The 20,805-nt window shown below is 40.7% G+C and overlaps 1 protein-coding gene across 2 annotated transcripts in view; it reads left to right on the forward strand.

Annotated features, from left to right (window-relative positions):
- The window catches only part of LOC124278173 (DNA mismatch repair protein Mlh1-like), a 231,107-nt gene that overhangs the window by 206,162 nt on the left and 4,140 nt on the right, over positions 1-20,805 (forward strand). For both annotated transcript variants that reach the window (XM_046713910.1, XM_046713909.1), the window contains exons 15-16: positions 17,446-17,554; positions 18,636-18,699. In XM_046713910.1, coding sequence (XP_046569866.1) covers positions 17,446-17,554; positions 18,636-18,699 — 173 coding nt within the window. The remainder of the gene's footprint in view (positions 1-17,445; positions 17,555-18,635; positions 18,700-20,805) is intronic.

The following is a 20,805-nucleotide window of genomic DNA, read 5'->3' on the forward strand; positions in this document are numbered from 1 at the left end:
TTCTTGACAAACTGTTATAAATGACATGTGTAATGTTCCTGTGTGAGAGAGATACAGGGTCGTGGGTTAGATCTACTATAGAGGCAGGGAGAAAATATGAATAGGTGCAGGAATTCCTCATGTACATTCACCAACATGTGAGCTTACATGTGTCTGTATTCTGTCTTTAACTATGTACATATTGAGCTGATCTGTCCTGAAAGTTGTTAGCTTATGTCAGTGAGCCCTGCCTGTAGTCCTTGTGTCTGTATTCTGTCTTTAACTATGTACATATTGAGCTGATCTGTCCTGAAAGTTGTCAGCTTATGTCAGTGAGCCCTGCCTGTAGTCCTTGTGTCTGTATTCTGTCTTTAACTCAGTACATATTGACCTGATCTGTCCTGAAAGTTGTCAGCTTATGTCGGTTAGCCCTGCCTGTAGTCCTTGTGTCTGTATTCTGTCTTTAACTATGTACATATTGAGCTGATCTGTCCTGAAAGTTGTCAGCTTATGTCAGTGAGCCCTGCCTGTAGTCCTTGTGTCTGTATTCTGTCTTTAACTCAGTACATATTGAGCTGATCTGTCCTGAAAGTTGTCAGCTTATGTCGGTTAGCCCTGCCTGTAGTCCTTGTGTCTGTATTCTGTCTTTAACTATGTACATATTGAGCTGATCTGTCCTGAAAGTTGTCAGCTTATGTCAGTGAGCCCTGCCTGTAGTCTTTGTGTCTGTATTCTGTCTTTAACTCTGTACATATTGAGCTGATCTGTCCTGAAAGTTGTCAGCTTATGTCAGTGAGTCCTGCCTGTAGTCCTTGTGTCTGTATTCTGTCTTTAACTATGTACATATTGAGCTGATCTGTCCTGAAAGTTGTCAGCTTATGTCAGTGAGTCCTGCCTGTAGTCTTTGTGTCTGTATTCTGTCTTTAACTATGTACATATTGAGCTGATCTGTCCTGAAAGTTGTCAGCTTATGTCAGTGAGCCCTGCCTGTAGTCCTTGTGCCTGTGTTCTGTCTTTAACTATGTACATATTGAGCTGATCTGTCCTGAAAGTTGTCAGCTTATGTCAGTGAGTCCTGCCTGTAGTCTTTGTGTCTGTATTCTGTCTTTAACTATGTACATATTGAGCTGATCTGTCCTGAAAGTTGTCAGCTTATGTCAGTGAGCCCTGCCTGTAGTCCTTGTGTCTGTATTCTGTCTTTAACTATGTACATATTGAGCTGATCTGTCCTGAAAGTTGTCAGCTTATGTCAGTGAGCCCTGCCTGTAGTCCTTGTGTCTGTATTCTGTCTTTAACTCAGTACATATTGAGCTGATCTGTCCTGAAAGTTGTCAGCTTATGTCAGTTAGCCCTGCCTGTAGTCCTTGTGTCTGTATTCTGTCTTTAACTATGTACATATTGAGCTGATCTGTCCTGAAAGTTGTCAGCTTATGTCAGTGAGCCCTGCCTGTAGTCCTTGTGTCTGTATTCTGTCTTTAACTCTGTACATATTGAGCTGATCTGTCCTGAAAGTTGTCAGCTTATGTCAGTGAGCCCTGCCTGTAGTCCTTGTGTCTGTATTCTGTCTTTAACTATGTACATATTGAGCTGATCTGTCCTGAAAGTTGTCAGCTTATGTCAGTGAGCCCTGCCTGTAGTCTTTGTGTCTGTATTCTGTCTTTAACTATGTACATATTGAGCTGATCTGTCCTGAAAGTTGTCAGCTTATGTCAGTGAGCCCTGCCTGTAGTCCTTGTGCCTGTGTTCTGTCTTTAACTATGTACATATTGAGCTGATCTGTCCTGAAAGTTGTCAGCTTATGTCAGTGAGCCCTGCCTGTAGTCTTTGTGTCTGTATTCTGTCTTTAACTATGTACATATTGAGCTGATCTGTCCTGAAAGTTGTCAGCTTATGTCAGTGAGCCCTGCCTGTAGTCCTTGTGCCTGTGTTCTGTCTTTAACTATGTACATATTGAGCTGATCTGTCCTGAAAGTTGTCAGCTTATGTCAGATAGCCCTGCCTGTAGTCCTTGTGTCTGTATTCTGTCTTTAACTCTGTACATATTGAGCTGATCTGTCCTGAAAGTTGTCAGCTTATGTCAGTGAGCCCTGCCTGTAGTCCTTGTGTCTGTATTCTGTCTTTAACTATGTACATATTGAGCTGATCTGTCCTGAAAGTTGTCAGCTTATGTCAGTGAGCCCTGCCTGTAGTCCTTGTGTCTGTATTCTGTCTTTAACTCTGTACATATTGAGCTGATCTGTCCTGAAAGTTGTCAGCTTATGTCAGTGAGCCCTGCCTGTAGTCCTTGTGTCTGTATTCTGTCTTTAACTATGTACATATTGAGCTGATCTGTCCTGAAAGTTGTCAGCTTATGTCAGTGAGCCCTGCCTGTAGTCCTTGTGTCTGTATTCTGTCTTTAACTATGTACATATTGAGCTGATCTGTCCTGAAAGTTGTCAGCTTATGTCAGTGAGCCCTGCCTGTAGTCCTTGTGTCTGTATTCTGTCTTTAACTCTGTACATATTGAGCTGATCTGTCCTGAAAGTTGTCAGCTTATGTCAGTGAGCCCTGCCTGTAGTCCTTGTGTCTGTGTTCACCGTGTCTGAAACCAGGAGGCTCGTGAGGCTGAAACATTGCATGGATGCTCCCAGTGTAATGTTGGCTATGAATGTAGTGAAACATTATTCAAAACAAACTCATGCAAGGTTGAATAGAAACCCAGTGTTGCTGGACGTAAGACTCAGTATGGTGCAGCCACTTATGGCAACTGAGGCTGGTTTCAAAGCATCAATAGCGATGACCTGGTCATTGAAACTGAAAGTGAGTTGGTCCAATGCACAGATCCATTCACACACATTTATGAAATGCATCATGTTAAATTTGTAAAGATTGTTTCTTCGATTGTTGTAGTTTGTTTTCTTTCAGACAAGAAATAGTACAATGTTTCACATTACAGGCTACACAAAACCAAACGTGTTCCCATAGACTTCCATAGTTACGTAATATTGTCTTAAAAAATAACCAGTCCGATAACAGCAATTAAATGTATATATATATATGCACAGTATGGCCTTTAAACCACAATAAATAAAAAAATTGACCAGTTTAACCATTTCTTTTTCCGAGTACAGGAAGTTGAAAATTCCATCCCCAGTACCGCACCAAATGTCACCTACTTTATCTCAGCACACATTCAGCATTTTCATTATGTTAAAAAAAAACAGCATTAAATATTGAAAAATATGGCCAATTTTAATTACTGGATGGATGTACATTTAAAAAACACAAAGTCAATCACAGCTGTCAGATTATTCTGTCTGCATTAAATGCCTTTCAAAACATGCTTGTTTAACTGATTTAAACTCGATTTCTGATTTGTGAAGTACTAGTATAACCTACACACGAGTTATATTGATGTAAAAACGTGAATAGTATGTCGTTTCTCTAGTATTGCCTGGTTGGCTATAAATTGTAGAATCTGCACAGTGTCCCAAAGCTTATGCTTGTCCCATACAATATACTATCTCTGTTGTCTTAAATTTTAAAACAAGTGATCCAAGGAGAAGGTGGCCCAGTGGGCTGTGTAGCTCATGCAAGGATCCACTGATCATGAGTTTGAATCCAGCTCCACCTCAGTTACGTCTGTTGGTCTTATACTTCTTTCAGTGGATCTTACCCCAGGGAAAGTTGATGATTAATTGTGTCAGATTATGGACTTTCCTCCAACAATTAGCTGAAAAGGTATTTGCAGGGATGAGAATTCCCATGGATCCACTGAATTCCTCGGATTTGTTCACGCTGGGGTCATTCATGATATATGTTATATTGTTTAAGTTAATAAGACCCCCCAAGACCCCTGCTCATTTTCCTCTATTTTTAATTCATACCCATTCTCATCCCTGTATTTGAGCTAACATCCAGTCCAGCCAAACTCACTGATTATCTGTCTCACAGTGGGCAGTTTCTTTGTTGACGGTTCCATAGAAATGTCTTGGCTTATGGAAATTGAATTAGGTGAAGCACGGAGATGATGATGATGTGACTGAGCAGCAGGACCCCTGGTATCGGAGTTACACTGGGGATTATCTTTGTTCACAGACAAATCAGCATTCTGGGATTCAACTTACTATGATGTGGTACTCTCTCAGGGAACACAGTATTACTTGTTTTGTCGAGGGATGATTTCACACAGCAGGGAATAAGATTAGATGTGGTCTTGTGTTATTTTCCCAGATCTACTTCTCCCAATGTCTCTCCATGACGAGCAGTGACAGCGATGAAAGTAATTTGGTCAATACACTCCACCAGATCCAATTGGTGTCAATCTGCTAGAATATAAGCTTTAGGCAGTGTGGTGTAAGTGGCCGGCCTGGTGGAATACAACCATCTAGTTTCCACTGATCAATGATTCAGTTCAGAACATATATTCTGTAGGCTTCTTAAAGGAGCTCTTCAAATTAATGGTGGTTGGTGATAACAGAGGTTATTATAGGAATAGGTGTGTTATTCTAATTTTATGAACCTGTGTCCGTATTTTTATCTCCACTCATGTCCTCGTCCATCAATGATGTCTGTATTCACCATCTTGGATACCAACAGATTAATAAAGCTGATACTGTTGCAAAAGCTAATTATCCTTGATGGGCTGATGGGAAAGAAAGAAATGGTCAGTTATGCATGATGTGGGCTGTTGTTTCATCTCGATATTCTGCAATTTGTCCTTTACACTACTATGATGCTCCAAGAAACATTCTTGTCTCTATAAATATGCCCCCCGTTCTGCTGTATGTTTGAAGTTCTAGAAGTGAAGGTTGAAGTTGGAGAAATCTACCATGCATGTATGTTGTGATGATGACAGAGGATGTAGTAATCAGTTTGTCTGTCTATTCCCACATTTTTGTCTGTCCGTCCTAAAACTTGGTTTTGAATTCACATGATCAGCTTGAATAGAAATTTTAAATGGTTTTGTGTTGTCTTTCTTTCAAGTGGTCCTCCTAGCACTATCTGCAAATATTATCTCCCCTAAACAAACAAGGGAAGCCTCATATTTCCTTGGGTACCATTCACTGAACATGACTTCTCTCCCTCTCGATGAACATGACATCCCACCCTTTCACTGAACGCGAAGGTCCGGGTTAGAATATTGGCCTTCAGTAATCCCATGCTTGTTGTAAGGCACCCTTTACACAGGACGGCGACCGCTCTGCCTTCTCTCTGCGTTCTAAAAATTACCAGGATGCACAACGGTCGCCACCAAACCTATGTTTCAGTGTAACTGCTCCGGCGTCCCTTGTGCCTTCATTGTACGACCTATGCTGCCAATTTCTGACATTTCAGTAGCATTCTTTGAGTGTCCTAGGCGTACTCTCTGCCTCCCTTCTGTCTTCTCTGTACCATCATATGCAAATAACTGTGTCCATTCAGCGTTGCTTCTGCCTTCTCGCCGACTGTTGTGCCTTCCTTGTGCATTCATTGGCGTTCGCTCTGCCTTCTCTCTACGTTCTGTGGCAACTGTTCAGCAACCTGCATGCTCTAGGTATGTAAGTACCTGGCTACGACATTTTATCATTAGTTTCATACGAGCAGGCTAAGTGAAATCATTCAGTAAGTAAGCATGAACAATGAACTGCATTTGCAAATAGCTTTTTTGGAAAGGTCAACAAGCATTGTTTTTCAACCAGATGGCCATTGCCATCTTAAATAGAAGGATGAATAGGCGTAGAAAAAGAAGATTGAGAACCCTGTGGGTCCACCCATGATTGATGCAACACAGACGGTTGCAATTCGGGGACTTCAACCAACTAATGCAAGAACTGCATCTAGAAGATGAAGGGTCATTCTACAATTATCTGAGAATGGAGCCAGCCCTTTTTGTGTGTTGGCCCAAGAATCGTCAAACAGAACACAAATTGGCGAGCAAGTTTAGAGCCTGGTTTGAAACTTGCCGTAACCCTCAGGTTCCCCTGCAACTGGGGACGATCTCCACTTTTGTGCCTGAAGTATCACAGATGAATATAAGAATGAAGTTGTCAAATGCCCAAGGAACTCCAAAGAGTGGAAGTTGTTGCAGATGACTTTCAGAGACGTTGGACCTTACCCCATGCATGCGGAGCCATTGATGGAAAATATATAGCTGTGCGTTGTCCACCAAACACAGGTAGTCTCTACCACAACTATAAGGGATACTTCTCTCTTGTCCTTCTTGCATTAGTGGATGCAAATTATAAATCTTTATGGTGTGATGTTGGTGGTGTTGGAACAATGTCAGACAGCCAGATTTTCAATGAATCTGAACTGAAGACCCGCCTCGAAGATGGCACAATAAACTTTCCAACTCCTGAGCCATTACCAAATGATGACCGTGACATACTATTCTTCCTACTCGGGGATGATGCATTTGACCTCAGAACCTACATGATGAAGCCATATTCAATCAGGGCACTCACCAAAGAGCAACGGATCTTCAACTATCGTATCTCCTGAAAGAAGAGAAGTTGAAAATGTGTTTGGCATTTTCGCTCAGCGATTTCAAGTTCTACTTAGGGCGGTGGGGTAGCCTAGTGGTTAAAGCGTTCGCTCGTCACGCTGAAGAATCGGGTTCGATTCCCCACATGCGTACAATGTGTGAAGCCCATTTCTGGTGTCCCCCGCCGTGATATTGCTGGAATATTGCTAAAAGCGGCGTAAAACCATACTCACTCACTCACTCACTCAAGTTCTACTTTCAGCTGATGCCTAATTCAGTCCAGGATGTGGTTGAGGCATGCATTTGTCTTCACAATGCAATGCGAAACCAATATCCAATGCTACAGAATGCTGCACTTGCCACTGAAGACGATAACCACGACCTCATACCTGGAGAATGGAGACAACAAGCAAGTATGCATGATGTTGCACAAGCAGTTGGACCAAACCGAGACACACAAGCAGGAAAACAGTTGCGAGAGTATCTGAAGTTGTACTTCAGCAATGTAGCTGGATCAGTTCCATGATTTGAAGTGTTGTGTTTGGAACTGAAATGCTATGTGGATGGAATTGTTTGAGGATGTTCATATTGCTATCATTACTCTACATTAGTCTTATGAGTTTATTATGGATATCTGGATTTCCAAATAAAGAATCAATGTGTGCATATTGTTTTTCTTCAATTTTGTTCATATCTTAAAAAAACATTGTCAGCAGTAACATTTTCCTGTTGACCAATGTTTTCGGTAATTTTTGAGGCACTCTTTTGGGTTTTGGCCTTTTGTCCAGTAGCATACCTTCTTGGAGGCATGGTGAGACGTCTGATCACAAGCTCGGCAGTTCTCAAATAACGTGGAAATCGGCAGTACAAGACCTATTTATATGTAATCTGGAAAGGCAGGGGTGAGGCAGAATAAAGGCAGAGCGAACGCCGTGGTTGTTCAAAGGGATGCGCTGGTCGCTGAATGAAGGCAGAGTGATTGCTCAACGAAACGCACAATGACGGCAGAGAGAAGGCGGGGGCAACCCGCAGTTTACGTAGTTTTTATGTGGCGTCCTTTAGCTGACCGTTGTGCCTTCAGTCTGTGACCTCGGCAATGGCTCTGCCTTCGCTCTGCATCCTGTGATCAATCCACCATGATGGCAACCGCTCTGCGTTTGTTTTGAGCATGTTCAATACAGTCACCACTACAGTGGCGTTCTGAGCCATTCTTGGCATTGGCTCTGCCTTCTTTCTGCCTTCTCTCTGCATTTGTCGTGCCTCCTTTGAGTGTTCAGTGGTCTTCTGAAAAAATTTAGAACGCCGAGAGAAGGCAGAGTGGTCGCCGTTCTGTGTAAAGGGGACTTAAGAGGCGACTAACGGGATCAGGTGGTCAGACTCGCTGACTTGGTTGACACATGTCATCGGTTCCTAGTTGCACAGATCAATGCTCATGCTGTTGATCACTGGATTGTCTGGTCCAGACTCGATTATTTACAGACCACCGCCATACAGCTGGAATATTGCTGAGTGCGGGGTAAAACTAAACTCACTCACTCTCTCCATTTCACTGAACATGACTTCTCTCCCTTTCAGTGAACATGGCATACCTTCATTTTGATAAACGTGACATCCTTTCCTTTGTGGGACATGACTTCCCTCCATTTCAATGAATATGACATCCTTCCTGTTCTGACTGACCACAAACGTCAAAACGAGACCATTTGTCACAACGACCATTTTGCAATTACCAAGGGATTTTTATAGCAAATGTTTCTCTCAACACCTTTGTTGAGACAATTGAATTTGCTGACTGTTATCTGCATCAGGATCAAATTGAGATAAATGTAAAGCTTTAATGCATATTATCCAACCTGATAGTGCTTCGTGTATAAGGTTGCTACAGGAATGATGGCAGTATTGCATGCATGTCTGAAGCCTTGTGGGATGGTACTGGTTGCCTGATAACTTAGTTTGTGTGGAACACATTCCACATGGGCAGACACAGCATATTCCTGTTCTAGTTGTATAAACATTGTACAAAAGCGTTGCCTGGACATCTCTAGGTGTACCCACAGGTTCATGTAGTTGCCTCATAAAACTGTATTTCCTGGTCTGGTGGCCGTCTTTGCTGCTGTTTTATTTCTTTTATGCCTTCCACACATACACACATTGTCTGTGACGGAAGCTGTAGTAGAGACTAAGGCTGCAACCATTCCACTGTGAGGCGAATATGATACATATGACAGATATTTGGTCACAACTAAGTATATTAAGTGATGGAATACAATAACAAGTCACCTGTTGATGTATAATTTATTATTTTTCTGTGAAACAATAGCAAATTAAATTTGACTGCATGTTTGATTTTTTGACCATGCAGACAGTGTTTATTCTGTCTATGACCAGTGGGATTTATTGTCCCTGTCAGACATCCATGGCCAGCCTGTTTTTGTCATGGAGGGATATATGAGATTTATTGTCTCTCTCAGACATCCATGGCCAGCCTGTTTTTGTCATGGAGGGATATATGAGATATATTGTCTCTCTCAGACATTTACTTATCTCCTACGCATGAAATTTAGTATTTTATCAGGATCATGTGAACTAAGCAAGTCTCAAACATGAAGGTAAGAAAAACCAATGGAGCTATTGACACGTGAAACTAATGACACAAAAACACTGCTTCTCAGTTTGTGTACATTGCATATGAACGTGCAACATTGCACAAGCCAAATTGGTCTAAATCATGTCAAATTACAGTGACACATGACTTACTGTAACCAAATGCTTATTTATATAAATTGTACAGGCTTACTTTCTAAACAGTACAGATCTGTGGCCATTAGGCTTTCATATTTAGATAACAACCTGCTAGCTACACAATTATCACTGATAATTTGTCTGGAGTTAATGTTTTATTCACATTCAAAACAATGTCAATGAACTTTGAGCTGTATCACAAGGGACAGATGATCAGTAATGCTGTTTGGTGAGTAGGTTATCCTTTATCTGCTTGGTGTTTTTCTCAGAAAATAATAAACTATGTGTCTCCTGATCTCCCAGGAAGCTCAGTAACGCTATTTATGGGTCAGCATCACAGACAATTGGCAAGAACGATGGATTATGTCGAGTTCAATAGTATGTGTCCGTGTGATGCCGTGAGTTGTTATAATGCCCAGAGAGAATGAATGAAAATAATTTCACCTGTATCTTTGCCCTTTAATTGGTAGTATACTGGCAATTAGAAGAAAATAACAATGGCTATTTATGAAGAGCCCGTTTCCACGCACTTGTGCATGCTCAAAGCATTAACACATTATTTCCCTGAATAAAGCATGCTGAATGTAGACAGACAGACAGACATTTTATTCAGTAATAGGCCACTGGCCCAAAATACATTCATAAATATGATAAGAAGTTACATGCGTTTTACCAGGGAGACTATATAACGTTGTAGATTATCTCTGGTTTTACATAAAAACATCATAATCTCTTATTTTTCCAACATTATATAAAAATAGGCACAAATTATTTATAACATTTATGTTTGTTGAAGTCATTATGTTTATAAAGCTGTGTTGTGAAATAGAATGTTTCAAATATTTACCCAGAAACTTATTCCTTATATCTAAGTAGGCTTTACAATAAAGTAAAACATGTATTTCATCTTCAATTAAATTAAGATTATTTTTGTAGCAAAAAGGACAGAATCTTGAATAATAATGGACATTGTTATATCTACCGGTTTCAGAACTAATTTACCGTATCTAAATTTTGTTAAACAATTTCTTAAATATGGGGCAATACCTAAACAACATTCAGGAGGGACTTGAAAAGAATATAATTATAACACTTGGTTGTACTATGTAGGGATGAGTACCAATCTTGTGAAAGATTATCAGACAATCTTTGCTTAAAAACAGAAACGAAACCATCAATATCTCCAATATCCTGTGAAATCCAAACAAAGCCAAACCCAAATCTAAATAAAATATTCTTGATATGAGATGCCCATGTTGTCCGTCCAGATTCATCCAAAGACTTAAGCATTAAATAAGACTGATGAGGTAATCTACAACTTGGAAGAGTTACACCAATATTTAACTGCCCTTGACATATAAGTAAGTTGAAGAGGGAATATGCCACATTCACCAAGAACCATATTGTTGCATGTATTTTTACCAACTTTTAAGAAATATTTACATGTCTTTATCTGGATTTGTTCAATGATTTTACAATGGGTAACACCCCAAATTTCTGAACCGTAACAAAGAATAGGTTTAACCATAGCATCAAATACTTTAAAAAGATCCGCACATGACAGATAACCTACTCTTTTTTATATCTAAAGATAGCCATAAGGGCTTTATTGGCTATAAAGCATGCTGAATGTAAGGCGCTAGAAAGTTAAGTCATATTACTTATCCCACTGGGTACCCACTTACTGCTGGGTGAATAGAAGCAATTTATGAACAAACTTACTTGCCTAAGGTGGGACCACATGTATTACATGTGCTTCGTTGTGGGGCAAGACAAGTCCTAGAAACTCTCAGGATTCAAGCTGCCAAACACAGTCACCCATCCAAGGTCTGTCCGCAACCAACGTTGCTTAACTTCAACTGATTTGTGACCTGGGCTTTTTGCACTAGACCACACACTTCCACAGATAAACCAAATGTGCTTTGAAATTTGATCTAATGTTTTGGCAATGTTATATTTTATTTTTATTGTTTGTTTGAGATAGGAAATTGCTAAATATGTCACTGTGTATTTAACAAACATTAGCATTTGTATGTAAAAGATATACCTTCATTCACTGCTGACATTTCATTATTAGTCCAGTCATGGTTTAAAGTCACTGCCAGAAATGTACCATTTTTCCTCTGTTAGACATCCAGGGCCCCGTTTCACAAAACTGTCACAGCTCTATAAGTCTATGTTACAGTGTAGGAGGTACAACTGTCACAGCGCTACGACTGCTGTAAGTCTATGTTACAGTGTAGGAGGTACAACTGTCACAGCGCTACGACTGCTGTAAGTCTATGTTATAGTGTAGGAGGTACAACAGTCACAGTGCTACGACTGTCTGTAAGTCTATGTTACAGTGTAGGAGGTACAACTGTCACAGCGCTACGACTGCTGTAAGTCTATGTTACAGTGTAGGAGGTACAACAGTCACAGTGCTACGACTGCTGTAAGTCTATGTTACAGTGTAGGAGGTACAACTGTCACAGCGCTACGACTGCTGTAAGTCTATGTTACAGTGTAGGATGTACAACAGTCACAGCGCTACGACTGCTGTAAGTCTATGTTACAGTGTAGGAGGTACAACTGTCACAGCGCTACGACTGCTGTAAGTCCATGTTACAGGAGGTACAACAGTCACAGCGCTACGACTGCTGTAAGTCTATGTTACAGTGTAGGAGGTACAACTGTCACAGCGCTACGACTGCTGTAAGTCTATGTTACAGTGTAGGAGGTACAACTGTCACAGCGCTACGACTGCTGTAAGTCTATGTTACAGGAGGTACGACAGTCGCAGTGCTACGACTGCTGTAAGTCTATGTTACAGGAGGTACAACAGTCACAAGTCTATGTTACAGGCTACGACTGCTGTAAGTCTATGTTACAGTGTAGGAGGTTACTATGTTACAGTGTAGGATGTGTCACAGCCACAACTGCTGTAAGTCTATGTTACAGTGTAGGAGGTACAACAGTCACAGCTACGACTGCTGTAAGTCTATGTTACAGTGTAGGAGGTACAACAGTCTGGCCTTACGACTGCTGTAAGTCTATGTTACAGTGTAGGAGGTACAACTGTCATGGCCTTCGACTGCTGTAAGTCTATGTTACAGGTAGGAGGTACAACAGTCGCAGTGCTACTGACTGCTGTAAGTCTATGTTACAGTGTAGGAGGTACAACAGTCACAGCCACGACTGCTGTAAGTCTATGTTACAGTGTAGGAGGTACAACTGTCACAGCCACGACTGCTGTAAGTCTATGTTACAGTGTAGGATGTACAACAGTCACAGCGCTACGACTGTAAGTCTATGTTACAGTGTAGGAGGTACAACTGTCACAGCACGTACGACTGCTGTAAGTCTATGTTACAGTGTAGGAGGTACAACAGTCACAGCGCTACGACTGCTGTAAGTCTATGTTACAGTGTAGGAGGTACAACTGTCACAGCGCTACGACTGCTGTAAGTCTATGTTACAGTGTAGGAGGTACAACTGTCACAGCGCTACGACTGCTGTAAGTCTATGTTACAGTGTAGGACAGTCACAGCCACGACTGTAACTATGTTACAGCAGCGCCACTGTCACAGCAGGAGGTACGACTGCTGTAAGTCTATGTTACAGTGTAGGAGGTACAACAGTCACAGTGGCTCACGACTGCTGTAAGTCTATGTTACAGTGTAGGAGGTACAACAGTCACAGTCTATGTTACAGTGTAGGAGGTACAACTGCTACGACCGCTGTAAGTCTATGTTACAGTGTAGGAGGTACAACTGTCACAGCCAGTCTATGTTACAGTGTAGGCTGTAAGTCTATGTTACAGTGTAGGAGGTACAACAGTCACTGCAGCCACTTCGACTGCTGTAAGTCTATGTTACAGTGTAGGAGGTACAACTGTCACAGTCTGCTGTAAGTCTATGTTACAGTGTAGGCTGTACAACAGTCTATGTTACACGACTGTAAGTCTATGTTACAGTGTACAGGTAGCACAGTGGCCTGGCAGCGACTGCTGTAAGTCTATGTTACAGTGTAGAGGTACAACAGTCACAGTGCTACGACTGCTGTAAGTCTATGTTACAGTGTAGGAGGTACAACAGTCACAGCGCTACGACTGCTGTAAGTCTATGTTACAGTGTAGGAGGTACAACAGTCACAGCGCTACGACTGCTGTAAGTCTATGTTACAGTGTAGGAGGTACAACTGTCACAGCGCTACGACTGCTGTAAGTCTATGTTACAGTGTAGGAGGTACAACTGTCACAGCGCTACGACTGCTGTAAGTCTAGGAGTACAACAGTCATGTACGACTGCTGAGGTTACAGGTATGTACAACAGTCACAGCGCCACGACTGCTGTAAGTCTATGTTACAGTGTAGGTGTAGGATGTACAACTGCTGTCAGTCTATGTTACAGTGTAGGAGGTACAACACGCCAACGACTGCTGTAAGTCTATGTTACAGTGTAGGAGGTCACAGCCGCCACGAACTGTAAGTCTATGTTACAGTGTAGGAGGTACAAGTCACAGCCACGACTATGTTGCTGTAAGTCTATGCTGTAAGTCTATGTTACAGTGTAGGAGGTACAACTGTCACAAGTACGACTGCTGTAAGTCTATGCTGTAACTGCTGTAAGTCTATGTTACAGGAGGTACAACTGTCACAGTGCTACGACTGCTGTAAGTCTATGTTACAGTGTAGAGTGTACAACTGACAGTCCAGTGCTACGACTGCTGTAAGTCTATGTTACAGTGTAGGAGGTACAACAGTCACAGCGCTACGACTGCTGTAAGTCTATGTTACAGTGTAGGAGGTACAACTGTCGTAGCGCTATGATAGCTCTGTGAAAGCTAGATATTTTGTTAGGGGCCTATGTGTGTTAGAGACTCAGCGTCTAATGTTGGAAATATGGTTTTCAGTTTGGATGGCTGATTAGCAGCCTTTTTTATTAGATTGCTGTTTAACACTACCAATGTATTTAAATATGCACTGATTTTGTATGAAAAGACTAAATGTAGAAGAGATTTCTGTAGGAAAAAGAATACCTCTTTTTAACCAATCTGAATTAAGCATTCTTCAGTGTCATGGTAGCATGTCACATTATTTAGAATATAGACAAGACAATAACATAGAAAACACAATAACATAATAACATGAGGCACTAACTTGGTTTATCACTGTTTATGATCAATATTCCAACTTGGTGTGGGAGAAACTGATGTAGGTCACAGATATTACTTCTCTGGGGAAACCTGCAAGCCCAGGTAATGTGCCAAGAATATAAAAATGATAATTATATCAGGACAATCATCGGATTTGGCACACCTAAAGAACACTATGAGAGGTGTCTTATGTGCAGCCATTGCTTTGAGGAATGCACAGCAGATAACCAGAGGATAAGTGAGGTCATCAATATAGAAACAGTGTCTAGCAAGTGATGGCATTATGAAGACTTTCGCTGTCTTTATCTTCCCACTTGGAACTGTGGGCTGCTTCCCACAAAATTGTCATGACTTATTAGAGCGACAGGACATCCTGTGGATAATTACAGAATTGATTGATGATAAGGAGTCTGTGAGTGCCCAGCGGAGTTAGTGAAACAAGAGAGTCCTGTCTGAATCAGTAGGACATCTTCATTGCATTTTGATATCATGTCTCATCAGGGAAATCACTTTGTTCCTCATCTGTTGTGTGTTAAAGTTCCAATCGTTCCAGGACAGGCTGTGATGATTCAGTTAGGTTCTGTTCATATAAGTTTAGGCTGATTGACTTCAAGATGGAAGAGTCCTTTGCTTTGTGTTGATGAAAGGAATTTTGTTGGTCCTTTTGTTACAGAACCATCCTTACACACCCAGGATCTAGCCTTCACATAGGACAGCATCCTACCATTTACAGTAGGGGTTGCCAATGGCGCCACAAGTCACCTGGCAGAAGGCTGGACTTAGGGTTCCTCCAAAATGGCAGTGCAGTGTGATAGCCTAATGGTTAAAGCGTTTGCTCATCACAGCAAAGACCCAGGTTCGATTTCCCAATGTGGGGTCAATGTGTGAAGCCTATTTCTGGTATCCTCCACCTTGATACTGCTGGAATATTGCTAAAATTGGCATAAAAACCATACTCAATCACTCACTCACTCCTCCAAGAAACTTGTAAGACCTGCATTTCTCATTTAACGGTTTGGCATGCTCCGACAAGCTGACAACCCATGATATGACTGACATATTGTCCAGTACAATTGTAAACCCAACTTATTCAATCAGGCAATCCATCCATCCATCACTGACTTAAGAATCGTGGTATGATATCCAGATTGGACCTCATTATGGCCTTGTGTCAACATCATGCAAGTAGTAAACTTCTCCCCAACATCAAGTTACTGAGTTTTATGCCACACTCAGCAATATTCCGGTGGTAGTCTGTGAATAATCGAGTCTGGACCAGACAATCCAGTGATCACCAAGATCAAGCTGACACGTGATAGCAGATGGATTAAAAAGTAAACATATAAAAATGTTTTCCTGAAAATCTCATTCAGTAGGCTCAGCTGTAGGACAATAAGATAAATGATGACTGAAAATTTCATTCAGTAGGCTCAGCTGTAGGACAATAAGATAAATGATGAGTGAAACGTGCATATTCCAGTTTAAACCTTTTGGAGAACAGAAATTTCATCTGTTGTTTGAAAGTGTCCTTTGTCTCATCTCTAACAATCAGTTCACAAGACCAAGGGGCCATGGGGTAGCCTAGTGGTTAACGCGTTCGCTCATCACTCGCAAGGCCTGGGTTCGATTCCCCACATGGGTACAATGTGTGAAGCCCATTTCTGGTGTCCCCCGCCATTGCTGGAATATTGCTAAAAGCAGCATAAAACCATACTGACTCAATCACTCCCAAGACCAACATACTGACAGTTCAGTCTTAAGTAGTGGCTTGAACGTCGCCGCTGTGCACACTTTCCCCGCCATACACCAGTGATATAGTTAAAACATACCCAAAAATATTACAACATGAACTCTGGTGCAGTGATCGGAAAAATATAGTATCTGAAACTATTATATATATAACCAAGAGCAATATGTTCTAGCATTGTGTGATTTTAATTGCAGGTTTTGCTCTATAAATGTAAAATATTTATAGTCATTGCTATGGTTATGCGACAGCACTTTGGTGTATTGCTGGGTAGTTTTAATGCATGGAACAATTTGACCGGTCACCAATGTGGTTTTGTGTGATCTCACTATTTCCACAGCAAAAACAGTTTCTTGACATGTGATCGTCCTGTTACAACAAATGTGACTTTTAGCGAAACAAAATATATGTACATATCCATTTTCTGTCAACTGCTCTTCATTTCAAGGCGTGAGTAGATACAATAGAGGCGTGAGTAGACACAAGTCCAGATATGCAAAGAACATGTTTTATTACAGATGGTGTAGCAACAGGATTAACTTGTGTAATTTAATACAGATTTGTTGACACTTTATTTCCGAAGACTGATCGCAACGATAAGATGAACTAAGGTTGGTGGTTTGGGCTTACGTACAGAACATACCATTTTGATACTGATTTTAGGGGTCAAGTTAGGACCTCGGCTTATCTGCAGTAATATATGGTACTTCAAGATACTTTCATTTTTGTGTTACAGGGGTGAGACACATACTTCAAGATACTTTCACTTTTGTGTTACAGGTGTGAGAGACATACTTCAAGATACTTTCACTTTTGTGTTACTGGTGTGAGACACATACTTCAAGATACTTTCACTTTTGTGTTACAGGTGTGAGAGACATACTTTAAGATACTTTCACTTTTGTGTTACAGGTGTGAGAGACATACTTCAAGATACTTTCACTTTTGTGTTACAGGTGTGAGAGACATACTTTAAGATACTTTCACTTTTGTGTTACTGGTGTGAGACACATACTTCAAGATACTTTCACTTTTGTGTTACAGGTGTGAGAGACATACTTTAAGATACTTTCACTTTTGTGTTACAGGTGTGAGAGACATACTTTAAGATACTTTCACTTTTGTGTTACAGGTGTGAGAGACATACTTCAAGATACTTTCACTTTTGTGTTACAGGTGTGAGAGACATACTTCAAGATACTTTCACTTTTGTGTTACAGGTGTGAGACACATACTTCAAGATACTTTCACTTTTGTGTTACAGGTGTGAGAGACATACTTCAAGATACTTTCACTTTTGTGTTACAGGTGTGAGACACATACTTCAAGATACTTTCACTTTTGTGTTACAGGTGTGAGAGACATACTTCAAGATACTTTCACTTTTGTGTTACAGGTGTGAGAGACATACTTCAGAGTCTGACATTTGTGGGCTGTGTGAGTGAAGAGCATGCCCTGATCCAGCACCAGACGAAACTCTACCTTGCTAACACCACCAAATTAAGGTTGGTTATCTCAATGCAGGATCATAGCTCAACACAGATACCACTAGGATGTGTTAATTCCATTATTTTATGAGGTTGTTATTATTTGTAATGTCAAAGACCCGTGAAGATCCAGGTTAGATTTGATCTTCAGTAACCCATGCTTGTCATAAAAGCGACTAGCGGGATCGGGTGGTCAGGTTCGCTGACTTGGTTGATACATGTCATCGTATCCGAATTGCGTAGGTCGATGCTCATGATGTTGATCACTGGATTGTCTGGATTATTAACAGACTGCCACCATATAGCTGAAATTATTGCTGAGTGCGGCGTAAAACTAGACTCACTCACTCACTCAAATGTAATGCCAAATTCGATATGGAAGCCAGCCTATGTTCATGGTTTCCAGAAAGAGCAGTATGTTTGTGGTCCACTTGGTGCCATAATCCCCACTAATATATAGCAACTAAATTGTATATTCAAAATTGTATAGTTTTACAGAAAACACCTCTGCTTGGAAATGCTCATACACAAACTTTGAGACCTTTGTGAGATAACTGAATCCAAACAGAACCTTTTCAAAGTATTACAGGTGATTCCCTTGTCAAGCATCTCTCAACCACCAAAAAACAACCTGATCATAAATAATAGATGAATAACAAAGGAAAAACAGACTGCACAAAATGTAGATTTAAATATCATGATTCATCTTTGATCTATGAAAATGGATGTCTTTCCTATATGTCATCACCCCAGTGTTAGTGAGGATGGCCTCCAAAGCTGACGAAGAGATCCACAAATATCACTGCCCAGGTCACTGCCCAGGTCACTGCCCAACACATCAACATACAAAGCATGTGCTGTTGTTCAAATTCTGTGATCAACTTGAATGAGATTTATAAAACTACAGCAAAATACACAGACAGATTTTCAAAAGAAATCATTAGGTAACCATTTCAAATCTCAGATTGCTATTATTTATCATGTGATCTCTACTTCAACCCACCCACCCTCACTGTGAGTCAAGAGATGCAGGCAAGCACGCACACATACACATTTTGATACACACATTTACTTTCAGTGTTCAATGTTCATATTCCAGCAAGGAACTGCTGTATCAGATACTGTTGGCAGACTTTGGCAACTTTGGCATTCTCAGGCTATCTGTAAGTAAACCACATATCAGTCTCACATAAGTTTCTGTGTCGCTTTCTGTAAGTAAACCGCATATCAGTCTCACATAAGCTTCTGTGTCGCTATCTGTAAGTAAACCGCATATCAGTCTCACATAAGCTTCTGTGTCGCTATCTGTAAGTAAACCGCATATCAGTCTCACATAAGCTTCTGTGTCGCTTTCTGTAAGTAAACCGCATATCAGTCTCACATAAGCTTCTGTGTCAAATGAAAATACTATATTTTATGATTATCTTTGCCTTGCTCCAATTTGGAAAATGCCTCACCACAAGTAGAATTTTTATCATGAGTGACAGAAACTGTACAAAATTGAGACAAAAGGCATATTGATGATGGCATCACTTTGGAAATTAAGTTATCTAAGGTATGATGACAGGGTCTAAGGGTATGATCACAACAGAATGGAGAAGTAACACACTGAATGATCAATCTTGAAGAAACAAGTTCAAAGTAGGTCAAAATCCCTGATCAACCGACCAAAACAGTTTCTCAAGTCCCTGAACGTGTTGTTATTAACTCTCGTCATGAGTGCTGATTTGATTGATCATGTACAGGTGATTTATGTTCCAGCAAGTTATTTTGGGGCATACTATGAAAACCAAACTACCCACCATGGATGGGATTCAGCTGGGATATTGTCACCATAACCAGTTGGTTCAATCTGTAGTCAGAACAGAATAGAGCAGAACAGAACTTGTATATACGCTCAGGCTGGGATATTGTCACCATAACCAGTTGGTTCAATCTGTAGTCAAAACAGAATAGAGCAGAACAGAACTTGTATATACGCTCAGGCTGGGATATATATAACCAGTTGGTTCAATGTGTAGTCAGAATAGAGCAGAACAGAACTTGTATATACGCTCAGGCTGGGATATTGTCACTATAACCAGTTGGTTCAATCTGTAGTCAAAACAGAATAGAGCAGAACAGAACTTGTATATACGCTCAGGCTGGGATATTGTCACCATAACCAGTTGGTTCAATCTGTAGTCAGAACAGAATAGAACAGAACAGAACTTGTATATACGCTCAGGCTGGGATATTGTCACTATAACCAGTTGGTTCAATGTGTAGTCAGAATAGAACAGAACAGAACTTGTAAATACGCTCAGGCTGGGATTCTTGGTATATGAGGTACAGATATACATACAGAGGGGGTTGGGGAGGGATGGTTTACATGGAAGATTGTACAGTTTTCATGTTAGTATTACGAATATACATAGTTTGTTTAAACACTAACTTGTTTACAGTTAAACAATTCATGAAATTTTAATTTAACATAATAGTTTGGGATAAATGTTTACCGATGATGTTTGAAAAAAGGGCAGAAAAAGGTGCAATGGGATTCATTGCAGACATCACACATGGGACAGAGGTTACCAGTGCATATTCTTTCTTCTGGTGGAACTATCTAATTTGTCCATTTGTTCTGTATTTTCATGAGACTGTATGTAAAGTAATAGTGCCATGCACTGTAGCTAAACATTAAAGGCACTGTTGAAGAAGAACATCTACAAACATTGAATCTGTACAGGACAGCCAGCTGGACATTGTAATCACCGAGATGTTTTGACACAGGTTACAAACCCCTCATGACACGAGGAACAAAGGAATACTGACTTTGACAAAAAGATAGAGATTCAGTTTATTCTTCACAGATACCTAATTTTCCAAGACAATATAATCCTTCCTTGTAGCCTTGCTGTCATGGGTACTAGACCAAGGAGAGCTGACTAGCTTAATCCTGGCCTTGTGTTTCCCACCATTAGATTACAACCACACAGTCACTCACACTGGAGTAGCTCTCAAGGGCAGAAATTTGATTTCTGGTCAAAAACTCACTGAGACAGGATCAGATTGCTATTAATTTGAATGAAGAGGTTAAATCATCCCTGGGATCCCTGATCATATTACTCCCATCGAGGCTGCTGACATGTGATCAATGCTAAACTATGCCACCAACCTTTCATCCAGCAGCATTGTATCAAACATGGATATTTTAGGACTTTAAGCTCCCAGAAAATAGCCCCACCAAAATAGTAACAGACCCAGTTAAGCCCTTGGACTACATAAAG

Source organism: Haliotis rubra, unplaced genomic scaffold, assembly GCF_003918875.1.
Source record: "Haliotis rubra isolate DU_JTF1 unplaced genomic scaffold, ASM391887v1 Scf232, whole genome shotgun sequence".
Classification (NCBI taxonomy): domain Eukaryota; kingdom Metazoa; phylum Mollusca; class Gastropoda; order Lepetellida; family Haliotidae; genus Haliotis; species Haliotis rubra.